Source organism: Haliotis cracherodii, unplaced genomic scaffold (assembly GCF_022045235.1).
Source record: "Haliotis cracherodii isolate W230 unplaced genomic scaffold, xgHalCrac1.p SCAF_14, whole genome shotgun sequence".
NCBI classification, from domain to species: domain Eukaryota; kingdom Metazoa; phylum Mollusca; class Gastropoda; order Lepetellida; family Haliotidae; genus Haliotis; species Haliotis cracherodii.
The window spans coordinates 24,339,772-24,357,294 of record NW_027266269.1 but is presented as its reverse complement, the minus strand read 5'-3'; the positions used below and the strand labels follow the sequence as shown (position 1 = coordinate 24,357,294).

General features: G+C 44.3%; 1 protein-coding gene across 1 annotated transcript in view; it reads right to left on the bottom strand.

Annotated features, from left to right (window-relative positions):
* Window positions 1-4,785, bottom strand: part of LOC139461138 (leucine-rich repeat-containing protein 71-like) — a 33,133-nt gene extending 28,348 nt beyond the window's left edge. Inside the window, exons 1-2 of the mRNA XM_071242685.1 lie at window positions 4,656-4,785; window positions 769-851 (exon numbers count right to left, since the gene is read on the bottom strand). Coding sequence (XP_071098786.1) covers window positions 769-851; window positions 4,656-4,765 — 193 coding nt within the window. The 5' untranslated portion in view covers window positions 4,766-4,785. The remainder of the gene's footprint in view (window positions 1-768; window positions 852-4,655) is intronic.
* Between the last annotated feature and the right edge of the window lie 12,738 nt (window positions 4,786-17,523).

Here is a 17,523-nt window from a genome sequence, read left to right as displayed (position 1 = left end):
CACACATACACACACATAAACACAGACACACATATGCACAGGCAAACAAACAAACGCACGCACGTTCACAGGCACACACATAAATACAAACACACACTCATTCACAGATACACACACAAACACAGATTCGTACACATTCACAGACACACACATTCACAGATACACACACAAACACACATATTCACAGATACACACACAAACACAGATTCATACACATTCACAGATACACGCATTCACAGATACACACACAAACACACATATTCACAGATACACACACAAACACAGATTCATACACATTCACAGATACACACATTCACAGATACACACACAAACACACATATTCACAGATACACACACAAACACAGATTCATACACATTCACAGATACACACATTCACAGATACACACACAAACACACATATTCACAGATACACACACAAACACAGATTCATACACATTCACAGATACACGCATTCACAGATACACACACAAACACACATATTCACAGATACACACACAAACACAGATTCGTACACATTCACAGACACACACATTCACAGATACACACACACACACACACACATTCACAGATACACACACAAACACAGATTCATACACATTCACAGACACACACATTCACAGATACACACACAAACACACACATTTACAGATACACACACAAACACACATATTCACAGATACACACACACACACACACACACACACACACACACACACACACACACACACAGAGAGAGAGAACTCTGACCTTTGTCTGCATCTCCCTCCAGCACGTCCTGCCCAGCTGTGGAGGCTCTCCTGTCCTTCCGCCTCCCCTTCATCCTGCTGGCACTGCAACATGGGCGTCACCATTGTAGTCAAGTCAAATGTCATTTTATCCTGACGTGTGAACGCTGAAAACACTAGGCCGAGGCCAATTTCAAGTGTACCCATATACAACATTGCTGGAATATGTCACATAGCGGCGTAAAACCACATTCACTCAGTCTTAAAGTCCCTCGCCACGATGCCTGCGACAAACATGTATATATATAAAAACCATGTTGAATACACCTTCTACATTCACAAACGTTTCATTGTTGTAAGATGAATCAACGTAAGTTTGTAACGCTTTAGTCGCCAATATTCGAACTATGCTGCGCGTCCGAAACCATCATGTTTCTAAGTTTGTCCATGTTTGGACCATACCGGTCTTCGTGGGTTTCACCGAAGTGGTAAACGTTAGCAAGCATCACCTCGGGCTTTCCTCCCACATTAAGCTGACACGCCGTGATAACTGGAATATTGTTGTGGCGTTAAACCCACCTCACTCACTCTAACAATACTACGGCGACTTACACAATTGTGGGGGGCACGGGTGGCCCAGTCGTCTAAGGCGAGACGATTCGCTGTGCAGAGTTGCGTCCCTTTGGCACGCCAGAAACCTATGATTGTGGGTTCGAATCCCGGTTCGCCCCGATTATGTTTCTAGGTTGTCAGCACCATACCCTTGCTTGTGGGTTTCACCAAAGTGGTAAACGCCTGAGACCTGCATCACTTCGGGCGTTCCTCACACATTAAGCTGACACGCCGTGATATAACTGGAATACTGTTAAAAGCGGCGTTACACCCAACTCACTCACTCACTCACTCACTCACTCACTCACTCAATTACTACACAATTGTGCCACATAAACTAACCATTATCAGCACGATGTACAATCCCACATTATGAACATACCTTTGGTCACTGTAACCAGTTCTACATCAGGTTCTTTACGACCTGGTACGTTTTGGGATTTCTCCTGCATGGATTGTCACAGGGTGGAACAAACGAATAAACATTGTTTGGAACTTATTGAACACATACAGGTACCATTCACAACGTTAAGCTCAGTTAAGAATTTGTGACATGAGCTTGCATTTAGATCTCGTTACTCCGGGCAACGTTACCTTCCAGAACACAGATGCACAGCAACTTAACGCAACAGGTATAATTCGTTCAGCCGGACATTTGTTAATCCGGACGATTTCATTGCGATCTGGGCCGTCCGGTTTGAACACGTTTCAGTATACTTATAAGAGCGAGTATGTGGACGCTTTGGGTTAACGCTAACAGTATTCGAGTTATTTACGGCGTGTCAGTTTGAAGGAGAGCCCGTCTTAGACGTTTACCACCTCGACGAAACCTCCAGCTATGGTAATGACAAACCTAGAAATAAATTCAGGGCAAACTTGGATTCGAACACAAGATCCTAACATTCTGGCACTCCTAAAGAACATAATACTGCACAGCTAATTGCGGACCTTTCCCTTACTTATGCAAACAGATGTAGATCAAAAGGAACAGAATGGGGGATTAACGAAATCTATCGGATCGCGGGATATAAACAGACAAAACACCAGCTGTAGGATCACGTGAGGTTACAGACAAAAACACCAGCTGTAGGATCACGTGAGATTACAGAAATAACACCTGCTGTAGGATCACGTGAGATTACAGACAAAACATCTACTGTAGGATCACGTGAGATAGCAGACAAGACATCTACTGTAGGGTCAGGCGAGATTACAGACAAAACACCCGCTGTAGGATTACGTGAGATTACTGACAAAACATCTACTGTAGGATCACGTGAGATTACAGACAAACCACCTGCTGTAGGATCACGTGAGATTACAGACAAAACATCTACTGTAGGATCACGTGAGATTACAGAAATAACACCTGCTGTAGGATCACGTGAGATTACAGACAAAACATCTACTGTAGGATCACGTGAGATAACAGACAAGACATCTACTGTAGGGTCAGGCGAGATTACAGACAAACCACCTGCTGTAGGATCACGTGAGATTACAGACAAAACATCTACTGTAGGATCACGTGACGTTACAGACAAAAACACCAGCTGTAGGATCACGTGAGATTACAGACAAAACACCTGCTGTAGGATCACGTGAGATTACAGACAAAACATCTACTGTAGGATCACGTGAGATTACAGACAAACCACCTGCTGTAGGATCACGTGAGATTACTGACAAAACATCTACTGTAGGATCACGTGAGATTACAGACAAAACACCAGTGTAGGATCACGTGAGGTTACAGACAAAAACACCAGCTGTAGTATCACGTGAGATTACTGACAAAACACCTGCTGTAGGATCACGAGAGATTACAGACAAAACATCTACTGTAGGATCACGTGAGATTACAGACAAAACACCTGCTGTAGGATAACGTGAGATTACTGACAAAACATCTACTATAAGATCACGTGAGATTACAGACAAAACACCTGCTGTAGGATCACGTGAGATTACAGACAAAACATCTACTGTAGGATCACGCGAGATTACAGACAAAACACCTGCTGTAGGATCACGTGAGATTACTGACAAAACATCTACTGTAGGATCACGTGAGATTACTGACAAAACACCTGCTGTAGGATCACGGGAGATTACAGACAAAACATCTACTGTAGGATCACGTGAGATTACTGACAAAACACCCGCTGTAGGATCACGTGAGATTACAGAAAAAACATCTACTGTAGGATCACGCGAGATTACAGACAAAACACCTGCTGTAGGGTCACGTGAGATTACAGACAAAACATCTACTGTAGGATCACGTGAGATAACAGACAAAACATCTACTGTAGGATCACGTGAGATTACAGACAAAACACCTGCTGTAGGATCACGTGAGATTACTTACAAAACATCTACTGTAGGATCATGTGAGATTACAGACAAAACACCGGCTGTAGGATCATGTGAGATTACAGACAAAACACCTGCTTTCGGATCAACTAAGATTCTAGACAAAACACCTGTTTTCGGATCAACTAAGATTACAGACAAACACCTGCCGTAGGTTTAACTGACATAACAGACAAAGCAGCTGCTGCAGGATTAATTAGATTACAGACAAAACACCTGCTGTACGATCAACTAGGATTAGACAAATATCTGCTGCCAGTTCAACTGCAATTACAGACAAAACACTTGTTGTCGGATTAACTGGGATTATAATAAGAAGACATACAGTAAAATCACATGAGAGTACAGACAGAACACTTGCAGTCATGTGAAGAGCACGCGCTGTAGGGTCACGTGAGAGTATAGACAGGATACCTGCTGTATGATCACGTGAGAGTATGGACAGGATACCTGCTGTAGGATCACGTGAGAGTATAGACAGGATACTTGCTGTAGGCTCACGTGAGAGTATAGATAGGATACCTGCTGTAGGATCACGTGAGAGTATAGACAGGATACCCGCTGTAGGATCACGTGAGAGTATAGACAGGATACCTGCTGTAGGATCACGTGAGAGTATAGACATGATACCTGCTGTAGGATCACGTGAGAGTATAGACAGGGTACCTGCTGTAGGATCACGTGAGAATATAGACAGTGTACCCGCTGGAGGATCACGTGAGAGTATAGACAGTGTACCTGCTGTAGGATCACGTGAGAGTATGGACATGATACCTGCTGTAGGATCACGTGAGAGTATAATTAACATGCCTGTTGTGACATTACGGAAGAAACACATGTTCAAGACTCGGGTGGTTAAGATGAGACTATGTGTCCAACGTGTCCCGCCGGATTCACCGGGAACACAGAGGAAACATTTACCTGTATGGATCATCTCTTCCAAATTTCTTTCTGGACTTCTTGGGGACCGGCGACGGACATGTCAGTCCCCCTTCCGGCGTGTTGTCAGGCACGTTAAGTCGTCCCTCCATGCCTACAGCGAAGCAACTACGTCGACTGGCAGCTGTGTATGCAAGTCACCACTGAAGTTCTAAAGAGTGTATTGTTGGTTAGTCGGCCTCGTAACGGACAGACCCGTTAAAGGTGAACTGCCGATTTCAGTTGCCTGTACGTAACAGTGTGTGTTTATAGACATGTTGGGTGTAGGTCAAGTATCATGTGGGCTTCAGAACGTGCAAATACCTCAGCACCAAACTACATTTGGATAATACATATTAATTAGTTTGTTGTCGTTTATTTTACTTGCAAAACCAGTGTGCTATGATTTCGCCAAACGAAATAAGGTCACAGAACTGCCCCGCGTTAATCGGGCTTGCCTCCTACATTGAGAGACACACTGTGAAATAAGTGAAATAATAACAAAAGCATCCTTATATCATCTCACTCTAATTGTCTTATATATGTTTGCGAACAGGCCTATTCACGTCGTATGCACTAACACTCAGGTTGGTTGGTTTATTGTTTAACGCCGCACTCAGCAATATTCCAGCTATAGGACGACGGTCTGTAAATAATCGAGTCTGGACCAGACAATCCGGTGATTAATATCATGAGCATCGATCCACGAAATTGGGATCGATGACATGCACCAACCAAGTCAGTGAGCCTGACCACCCGATCCCGTTAGTCGCCTTTTACGACATGCATAGTCACCATTTACGGCAAGTATGGGTTGCTGAAGACCTATTCTATCCCGGAATCTTCAAGGGTACTTACACTCAGGATAGCTATCGTTAGCTGTATCTGTACTGCCCCCCTCCAGCCCCTGGTGCCCAATAAACTGCTGTCTATGGTCACATAATTGCCAACAACCGTACTTACAAGTCACAGTAAACTACGGTTATATCGAACTAAAGGGGGCTTTTAATGTTAGTTCGTAATAACCGTAGTTCGTTATAAGCTTATATACATCATATATGCAACAAATGGCCGGGACTAAAAAATACGTTCGTTATATCGGTCAGTTCGTTATAAACGTGCTTTAGGCGATGATAAGAGATTGTTGTTCCAAAATGTTGTATTAAATTAGATAATCAGATCATTATCATTATCTTTAAAAACAAGATCTTATTGTAACATCATTCGGAATAATTTCGCCTCTGAAATGAATTGACCCGTGAAGATCCGGGTAGAGAATAGGTTTTCAGCAACCCATGCTTGCCGTAAGAGGCGACTATGCTTGCCGTAAGAGGCGACTATGCTTGCCGTAAGAGGCGACTATGCGTGCCGTAAGAGGCGACTATGCGTGCCGTAAGAGGCGACTATGCTTGTCGTAAGAGGCGACTATGCATGCCGTAAGAGGCGACTATGCTTGCCGTAAGAAGCGACTATGCTTGCCGTAAGAGGCGACTATGCTTGCCGTAAAAGGCGACTATGCTTGTCCCTTAGGGGCGACTAACGGGATCGGGTGGTCAGGCTTGCTGACTTGGTTGATGCGTATCATCGTATCCCAATTGCGTGGATCGATGCTCATGTCAATCACTGGATTGTCTGGTCCAGACTCGATTATTTACAGAACCTCCGTCATATGGCTTGAATATGCTGAGTGTGGTGGTAAGCAACAAACAAACAAACTAAAATGAATGAAAATGTATGCTTTCCTCCGGTTTTCGGCAGGACACAACAGCGAGTGCGCCTTTAAGAGTCCCATTGACGGCGGGGCCTGCCTAATGTATTGTCGCAAACGAGGACTGAATTGTCCACTTTGTGAGTGGTTTGTTACACGACGTATCCACGCCCGCACAGGGAGGTGTTCTCAATGTACGCTGTACAGATCAGCGTGTTAGGACTTCAATGGCAACAGGTAATGTGTGTTAGGATACAATACACCCTGAATACCATCCACGTAGCGTTGAACGTTTCTACAGTCACATGTCCAACTAACTGAAAGGCTCTTCAGAAGGGATACAATAGTGGGATAATTCCTTAAGCTGATAGACACACTGAGAGTATACATTGCGTATGTGCGAGACTGACAGTCAGGTTTGTTTGTGTGTTGTTTAACGCCGCACTCAGCAATATCCCAGCTATATGACGGCGGTCTGTAAATAATCGAGTCTGGACCAGACAATCCAGTGATTGACATCATTAGCGTCAATCCACGTTATTGGGATACGATGACATGTATCAATCAAGTTATCGAGCCTGACCACCCGATCCCGTTAGCCCTTACGACAAGCATAGTCGCCTTTTACGGCAAGCATGGGTTACTGAAGACCTATTCTACCCCGGATCTTCACGGGTCCTGACAGTTAGGGGTGGAAGACACGACCAGTCATGATTCGCATACTAACGGGATCGGGTGGTCAGGCTCGCTGACTTGGTTGGTCGACATTTATAAAAGGGTACTCATCTTCAACATAAATATATTAACAAATCTTTGCAAACTCATTCCACTCCAGGTTCCATTTTGTGTCTACAAGATTCGATCCGAGGATGGTGGGAACGACACCGTTATCTAGCCAGAGCATGTCTAAATTTCTAATGTGGTAACGTATTATTATATATTTCCACGCCAAACGTTTACTTATTCAAAGAATAGTTTCTGTAAGAGTATCATGCCAGTCTCGTTCAAATGAAGATTTGTATCTACATAGAAATTCGGGGTGGTCGGGTAGCCCAGTGGTTAAAGCGTTCCGGGTTCGATTCCCGACATGGGTACAATGTGTGAAGCCCATTTCTGGTGTCCTCCGCCGTGATATTGCTGGAATATTGCTAAAAGCGGCGTAAAACCAAACTCACATAAACATGGGGATATTCCTGATACATTGGTGCTCCCACACAAGGCCAGAACCTGTTAATTGAATGGTACATCTATTTTTTTTTTTTTTTAAAACCTGTTAATTTTACCATTTTGCAGCGCCACACAAGAATGATGTTTACATGGATTATTGTACGGAAGTTGTGTCATGATGGTGTATGGTTGTTGTTTGTTTATTTGCTGTTTAACGCCGCACTCAGCAATATTCCAGCTCTCTGACGGCGGTCTGAATATAATCGAGTCTTGACCAGTGATTGACATCATGAGCATCACCCAAGTCAGCGACCCTGACCGCCCGATCCCGTTAGTCGCCTCTTACGACAAGCATAGTCGCCTTTTGGGATAAGCATGGGCTGAAAAGCAATTTTGACTTGGATCTTCACGGATCTTGTATGGAAACTATGGAACAATGATGTGCTCTGCAAGACTGGCGATCGTGATTCGCTGTGAATACACATATCAACCAGCAAGCACTCACGATCATGTTCGTGCTACAAGAGTAGTACATTTCGAAAACAGGTAGGCATTACAGCTGTGACTTGTAATGAGTGAGTGAGTATGGTTTTACGCCGCTTTTAGCAATATTCCAGCAGTATCACGGCGGGGGACACCAGAAATGGGCTTCACACATTGTACCGTGACCGTGTTGTGCCGCCAGCACATATGTCTTGTAATTTACTGGTTTCTTATTCAGCCGAATTTTCTCTATGCGATGAACTTTCGTTTCGGATGGTCTGAGTGAGTGAGTGAGTATGGTTTTACGCCGCTTTTAGCCATATTCCAGCAGTATCACGGCGGGGGACACCAGAAATGGGCTTCACACATTGTACCCATGTCGGGAATCGAACCCGTGTCCTCGGCGTGACGAGCGAACGCTTTAACAACTAGGCTACAGCACCGCCCGATTTGTAATCTATCAATCACTTAGTTGCGGCGGTCTGCAGAAGGAACGAGCTTCGTTGGAGTTGAGTTTCCATGTTGAGCTGCTCAATCTGTTTTGTGTGCAGGATCGGAGACGTCTGTGGAGCATACATTTGCAGGAGTTCGCGCAGATATTGTGTCGCTGTTCTGGTCACACGTTGGACAGAATCTTGAAATCCACACTGGTAATCGATACAGTGAGTGAGTGAGTGTTGTTTTACGCCGCTTTTAGCAAATATTCCAGCAATATCACGGCAGGGGACACCAGAAATGGGCTTCACTTCACACATTGTACCCATGTCAGGAATCGAACCCGGGTCTTCGGCGTGACGAGCGAACGCTTTAACCACTAGGCTACTCGACCGCCCCTTCGATACAGTGACCTCAACACATGTTGTTTGTTTGTTTGTTTGTTTGTTTGTTTGTTTGTTGTTTAACACTGTACTCGACAATATTCCAGCTATATGACGGCGGTCTGAACATAATCGAGTCTGGACCAGACAATCCAGTGATAGATATCATGAGCATCGATCCACGCAATTGGGATACGATCACATGCATCAACCAAATCAGCGAGCGTGGCCACCCGATTCCTGTTAGTCGACAAGCATAGTCGCCTTTTACGACAAGCATGAGTTGCTGAAGACCTATTCCACCCGGAATCGATAAGTCTATTTGTCAACAACTCGTTGATATTGCAGCTACGGCGTTTTACCTCTCACTGAGCGAAATCGAATGAAGCGCGAGTAAAATCATTACGAACTCTTGGAGTTTGTTTATTTGTTTTTTAACGTCGCATTTAGCAATATTCCAGCTATTTGACGGCGAGAACTCTAAGAAGTGGGTAGATGTACAATATACCAGAAGTATTGATGTGATTTTTTTGTTGCCGCACTCAACAATATTCCAGCTATATGACGGCGGTCTGTAAATAATCGAGTCTGGACCAGAAAATCCAGTGATTGACATCATGAGCATCGATCCACGCAATTGAAATCGATGACATGCATCAACCAAGTCAGCGGTGAGCTTGCTTGTTGTTAATAACCGCACTCAGAAACATCACATCAACAGCAAACAGCATACAGCAAACAGCATACAGCAAACAGCAATAGCATAGCCAATTAAAAGGCTTACTTTCCCTCACATCGTTTACCTTCGTGCTCTCTTTCCCCTTTACGAAGCATAATCTAAATTTTGTATTCCTGCAAACCCATCATAAATAATGTGTATTTTTAGACTTTTTACGGTTATTATACGGAGAGGAAACTGTGTTTGTATAACTGTCAGTACTCGCCGGCTCTCAGGACAGGAGTACAAGTGATAGTGAAGATTAATACTCCTTAATAAATAAGGTCTTCAGCAACCCATGCCTGCCGGAAAAAGCGACTATGCTTGTCGTAAAAGGCCACTAACGGGATCCGGTGGTCAGGCTCGCTGACTTGGTTGATGCATGTCATTGTATCCCAATTGCGTGGCTTGATGCTCATGACATCAATCACTGGATTGTCTGGTCCAGACTCGATTATTTACAGGCCGCCGACATATTGCGGCGTAAAACAGCAAACAAACATACATATACTCGCCGACAAAAGAAACGCGAATCTATACACTGGTTAAATATATGAAGAAGTACTCATATTCAAAATATATTAGATGCGTACACATTGGAAACATCTCTTCTTAACGTACATACTACTCTATATGTTTCTATTGTTCGCGTTTCTGTTGGTGGTGAGTATATACATGTATAAAATATATTCACCGCCAAAAGAAACGCGAACCCTAGAACCCTATAGAAGAAGTATGCCCGTTAAGAAGAGATGTTTCCAATGTGTACCAATTCATGACAAAACTAACAACAAAACTACAATCAGTCGAGTGTAATCACAAAGCTTTTCGGTACATATTATCGTGCAAAGCGCATCTGTTGAACTGTCAGCGTGAAAACGTCTTGAATATGTTTTACGGTAAATATTGTCGTGCATAGTGCATCTGCTTTGAGTTCTCTGTCAGTGTGAAAACTTCTTGACTAGGTTTCAAGGTAAATCTTATCGTGCATAGTGCACCCACTCGGAACACTTTATCGTGTGAAGCGTCTTGAATATGTTTTACGGTAAGTATTGTCTCCCATAATGCATCTGCTTTAAACTGGCAGTGTGAAAACGTCTTGAATAGGTTCTATAGTAAATAATATCTCCCATAATGCATCTGCTTTAAACTGGCCGTGTGAAAACGTCTTGAATAGGTTCTATAGTAAATAATATCTCCCATAATGCATCTGCTTTAAACTGGCAGTGTGAAAACGTCTTGAATAGGTTCTATAGTAAATAATATCTCGCATAGTGCATCTTCTTTAAAATGGCAGTGTGAAAACGTCTTGGGACCGCCTCCGTGGTCTAATGGTAGAGCGTTCGCCCGGAGTGCGGATGGCCCGGGTTCGATCCCCGACCGCGTCATACCAAAAGACGTTAAAAGATGGTACTTGCTGTTACCCTGCCTGGCGCTCGAGATTTAAGGGCTAAAACAAGGACTGGTCGGCTCGGAGTCAGTATACTGTGTCTAAGTGGGGTATTCATGTTAAACTGCGGCATGGTATCTCAGTGAGCTAGCACTATAAATTGGCATCAGTCCGGACTAGTACAAGCAGCCACACACACACACATACACATGCATGCACGTCGCTATATAAGTGCAATAATCTTGGACGCGACGTTAAACCCTATTTCACCTCACCTCACCTCAGCTGAAAACGTCTTGAATAGGTTTAACGGTAAATATTATCTCGTTTAGTGTATCTACAACTTTAAACTGGCAGTGTGAAAACGCCTGGATTAAGTTTTATGATAAATATCTCGCATTGTGCATCTGTTTGAACTGTCACTGTGAAAACGACTTGAATAGGTTTTACGGTAAATAATATCTCGCATAGTGCATCTGCTTTAAAATGGCAATGCGAAAACGCCTGGATTATGTTTTATGATAAATATCTCCCATTGTGAATCTGTTTTGAACTGTCACTGTGAAAACGACTTTAATAAGTTTTACGGTAAATATTATCACAAAGTGTTTTATAAACACTGCCATATCATGAACGTGATGCATCTGTTTTTAACTGTCAGTGTGCAGCATATGCATGTGAGAACTTCTCGAACAGGTTTTACGGTGCATGGCCCGTAGTACATCAGTATTAAACTGTCTCTGTGGGCCGAGGTGCAGGAAGTGTCTGCCCATGGCGTGTCCCCTGTCTCTCTGTGGTGTCATTACCGCATTAACATGTTTATAATGATTTAGTAGCGAGATGTGTCGGCGTTTTCTTGAAAAATATGAAATTATAGATTTTCACTTGTGCAGACATGAAGTCGATTGAGTGAATCAGGTTCAACATATTGGACACGTGTGGGTGTGGGTGTGTGCGCGTGTGTGTTGTTGGCGCGCGTGTGTTTAACGCCTCCGTTAGCACAGTGACAGCTATCAACCACCGAACTTGATCACCGGCCCGTATTTAGTCTCAAAAATAGTTATTTTTTAAAAAATATATATCTAGAAAACAAACAAAATCTTGGGCACAGGACAGTGTCTATTTTCAGGAGCTGAGTCAATTTTGACTTGCCAGATCATTCTAGACTTGAGTTGGATTCATTCTTTAATTTATTCCCCAGAGACCGATTCCCGACCCATTATTTTTTTAAGTCTGCTCCCGTGACCCAAATAGGCTGCAGTTCTAACCAGAAATCCCCGCAGGTTCCCGTTTTAGCCGACTGTAACTACTAGCAACGGGGACAGACAGACGGACGGACGAACAGGGGCAGACAGAGAGGCCTTAACGAGATATTGTACAGGAAATTGAAAACAATCGATTGGCTGAGTTTGGTTTTAATTCTCTTTGAACAGCATATCAATGCGTGTCAGCTCTAGGTGGAACGAAGTCCTGAAGGTGTGCACGTGTACCAGCAACCTATGATGGGGGGTTTGAATCCCGGTTCGCCCCGATTATGTTTCTAGGTTTGTCAGCACCATACCCGTGCTCGTGGGTTTCACCGAAGTGGTAAACGTCTGAGACTTGCATCACTTCGGGCTTTCCTCCCACATTAAGCTGACACGCCGCGATATAACTGGAATAATGTTAAAAGCGGCGTTAAACCCAACTCACTCACTCACTCTGATCGCAGGTATTCTCACCCTTGTGGAAGGATAGGTAGGCAAACGGACAGACAGACAGACAGACAGACAGGCAGGCAGACAGGCAGGCAGGCAGGCAGGCAGACAGGCAGACAGGCAGGCAGGCAGGCAGACAGGCAGGCAGGCGGGCAGGCAGGCAGGCAGGCAGAGAAGACAGACAGACAGACAGACAGACAGACAAACAGGCAGACCGTTTTTTGCTGTGAACACTTTCTACACCGGGTTCCCACGGAGCCATTTCTGTGAGGAAAGGAGGTGAGGTGAAACGGGGTTTAACATCACGTCACAACACGTCGCGTCGCGTCGCGTCCATGATTACCCCTTTGTGGGTGTGGGAGCGACGCTCCTTGTACTAGCCCGGACTGATGCCGATTTATAGTGCTAGCCCACTGAGATACCATGCCGCAGTTTAACATGAATACCCCACTCAGACACAGTATAATGACTCCGAGCCTTTTAACGTATTTTGCTATGACGCGTCCGGGGATCGAATTCCGGACCTTCCGCACTCCGGGCGGACGCTCTACCACTAGAGTCAGGAAAGGAAGACACCACAGTAACTACATGTAAATGTATCAGCTCAACAAGTTTGGACCTTTTATTCACCATTTAACCACCAGGATCAGATTATTGACAAACGCCGCACGCCCATTCCAGCTACATTGTATATGAGGTCGGCACGGGTGGCCCAGTCGTCTAAGGTGTTCAGTGTAATTCGCTGTGCAGTGTTGCGTCCCTTGGGCACGCCAGAAACCTATGATTGTGGGTTCGAATTCCGGTTCGCCCCGATTATGTTTCTAGGTTTGTCAGCACCCTACCCGTGCTCGTGGGTTTCACCGAAGTGATAAACGTCGAAGACCTGCATCACTTCGGGCTTTCCTCCCACATTAAGCTGACACGCCGCGATATAACTGGAATAATGTTAAAAGCGGCGTTAAACACAACACACTCACTCACATTGTATGACTGCCTATATATATTCGTGTCTTTGATCAGACAATCCAGTGATATGAACACACAATGCCATTTAGAAAGTGCTCAAATGTAACAATGTTATATTTGGGATAAGACTTCCTTAGTAAGGTACAGCACACAAAGTCGGGGATCTAGCCCACTCATTTACATTCGACCTCTTTCTAAATGGCATTGTGTGTTCGTAGCTTTCGGCCATGGGATATTCCAGCTATATGACGGTGTATCACTTCTAAATGCCTTTTAAAGACCTATATGACGGCGGTCTGTAAATAATACAGATTTTATATGATGGATTTGCAGGAATACAAAAATTTAGATAATGCTTCGTTAAAAGGGAAGAGAGCACGAAGGTAAACCATGTGAGTGAGTGAGTATGGTTTTACGCCGCTTTTAGCAATATTCCAGCAATATCACGGCGGGGGACACAAGAAATGGACTTCACACATTGTACCCATGTCGGGAATCGAACCCGGGCCTTCGGCGTGACGCGATGTCAGGGGAAGTAAGCGCTGTTAATTGGCTATGCTATTGCTGTTTACTGTATGCTGTTGCTGTTGCTGTGATGTTTCTGAGTGCGGTTATTAACAACAAGCAAGCTCACAGCTGACTTGGTTGATGCATGTCATCGTATCCAAATTGCGTGGATCGATGCTCATGATGTCAATCACTGGGTTGTCTAATCCAGACTCGATTATTTACAGATCGCCGTCATTTAGCTGGAACATTGCTGAGTGCGGCGTTAAACAACAAACAGACATACAGAATTAGTCCTAGACTGGGTGTTTTGTCGAGAAGTCAAAGCCATGGTTCCTATAGCCCCTTGAATTGAGCTGTCGGGTTCGACAAATCTTTCTGAATTCCATGACTTTTTCAACATAAAATACAGCATACACATTTCAGGTATGGCTACCTCTGATTGCCCGATCGACAATTTTCTAGCTTGGTATTGAGTAGGATCAGAGCCAGTGCTGCGTCAGTTGTGACACAGGCCGTGCAACAATAACTGACGGAAGGCAATTAGACGTTACACAGACGCATACTCGACGAATGCCGCCATAATTGTCACCCATAAGCCGCCTGTGTCACGTAACGTCAATCTCCCCAGCCGTCGCTTTGATCTCGCCGCCATGAGTGGTAGATTACGTCCGCCGGGCGAGACAGCCGACAGTGCGGGACGTCTTGAGTTTACCGTGTTACATCTAAAAGAAGACGCGTTCAGGGTTTGATTCGGCGGTGTCGGCCTGATATACAAATCAAAAGAGATCTGTAATGCGTTTCAGGCGGCATATAACGGTATATGAAGTACAACATGATTGAATAAGAGGGCAGTCGGGTAGCCTAGTGGTTAAAGCGTTCGCTCGACACGCCGAAGACCCGGGTTCGATTCCCGACATGGGTACAATGTGTGAAGCCCATTTCTGGTGTCACCCGCCCTGATATTGCTAAAAGCGGCGTAGGGGCGGTCGGGTAGCCTAGTGGTTAAAGCGTTCGCTCGTCACGCCGAAGACCTGGTTTCGAATCCGGACATGGGTACAATGTGTGAAGCCCATTTCTGGTGTCCCTCGCCGGGATATTGCTGGAATATTACTAAAAGCGGCGTAAAACCAAACTCTCTCTCTCTTATGATTGAATAAGACAATAAAACATGACAGAACTCATTATTTAAAAAATAAACGACGAGTCGGAGTTGTTTGTTTCTTATATGAGATATAAACATTATATACAACCTCTTTAATGATGTCGATAAAATGTACAAACTGTAAAAATAGTTACCTTAATTTTAATAATGATGACTCTCTGAATAGAAACCGACCTCGGCAATTTCGGACAAGTCCATTTTATGAACAGGTGGGTTAAGTTAAGTATTTCCCGCATATTCTCACAACCCTCACGTCGATTATCGATTCTCCTAATACCGATTGTCATATATCTTCCACTTTTGGATGCAATTGTTTGACCATTGCGTATATCTACATTGCAGGGCGGTCGGGTGGCCCAGTAGTTAAAGCGTTCGCTCGTCACGCCGAAGACCCGGGTTCGATTCCCGACATGGGTACAATGTGTGAAGCCCATTTCTGGTGTTCCCCGCCGTGATATTGCTGGAATATTACTAAAAAGGGCGTAAAACCATACTCACTCACTCACTTATCTACATTGCCCAGCATCTACGGGGAACTACTAACTACAGACACCTCGCTTTCAAAAATAACGTCGTTCAATATACAACGTCAGGAAATAAACGACGGGTGGAAGTTGTCTATTCATAGTCCAATCAAAATCGCGCAAACGAAATCGAAATCCGGTTCGTAAACTGTCGAGCTGATTTCGGTCGATTGCAGGATTTGCACCGCCAACTCGTTGTCAACAGATATTTTCCAAATCTTTTCATGTTTTAATCAAGGTGCTCACGTGATTTGATGCACTTCGCAATGTAAGATCCGTTTCATAACAATATAGATCTTGATTATCGATCGTCTTGACTAGGCCCCGCCATTTTGTTTGAAACAAATGCATGTGATACGAGAGGTGGAATCTGACTGGTCCATAGGAGAGGCTTAGAAGGGACACAACTCGTAATAACCGATGGCACTCAGCAATATTCCAGCTATATGACGGCAGTTTGCAAATAATCAAATTTGGACCAGACAATCCAGTGATTGATATCATGAGCAATTGAGCATCGATCTACGCAATTGGGATACGATGACACGTATCAACCACATTAGCAATCCTGACCACCCGACCCAAGTAGTCGCCTATCACAAGCGCAGTCGCCTTCTTCGGCAAGCATTGGTTGCTGTGACGACGTATTCCAACACGGATCTTCACGGGTAACTTCAGTTATAAAGATATCTAGTCTAATCCTGAGAATTTGTGTATTTTGAAGCCTATCAAGTCTTTACTCTGTTCCTTGTGTCAGTATATTAAACCATGAAGTAGACCATCCTTGCCGTGTTAGATATTTTGGCTGTATGACTTCCACCGACCCACTGGGCGGTCGGGTAGCCTAGTGCTTAAAGCGTTTTCTTGTCACGCCGAAGACCCGGGTTCGATTCCCGACATGGGTACAATGTGTGAAGCCCATTTCTGGTGTCCCCCGCCGTGATATTGCTGGAATATTGCTAAAAGCGGCGTAAAACCATACTCACTTACTCACTCCACCGACCCAACATCATACCCGTGCTCGTTGGTTTGACCGAAGTGGTATACGTCTTAGACCTGCATCACTTTGGGCTTTCCTCCCACATTAAGCAGACAGGTCGCGATATAACTGGAGTACTGTTAAAATCGGCGTTTAACCCAACTCCCTCATTCCACCGACCCAACACCATACCCGTGTTCGTGGGTTTCACCGAAGTGGTATACGTCTTAGACCTGCATCACTTTGGGCTTTCCTCCCATATTAAGCTGACACGCCGTGATATAACTGGAGTAGCGTTAAAAGCGGCGTTAAAGCCAACTCACTCACTCCACCGACCCAAACACACGAGAAGCGGAAGGAGACACCAAAAGAGCACTTTTTTCTCATTTCACAAAACGTTAGGTGTTCATCCCAAAACCACAGTGCAAGACAATATGTACACAAAATATAGGTATTCCAGGTATCATTCAATCAGTTTATTCGGTAATAAGCCCTCAGGCCCACGTACAATTTATACAATTATACAATTTCTGAAGACAGTTTACAGAAGAGTTTAACATTCTAACCAGTGTGTCTTTACGATTATTCGCTGTGCAGAGTTGCGTCCCTTTGGCACGCCAGAAACCTATGATTGTGGGTTCGATTCCCCGTTCGCCCCGATTATGTTTCTAGGTTTGTCAGTTAAAAGTTGACTTTTACTTTTTACTGTTAAAAGCGGCGTTGAACCCAACTCACTCACTCACTCAGTT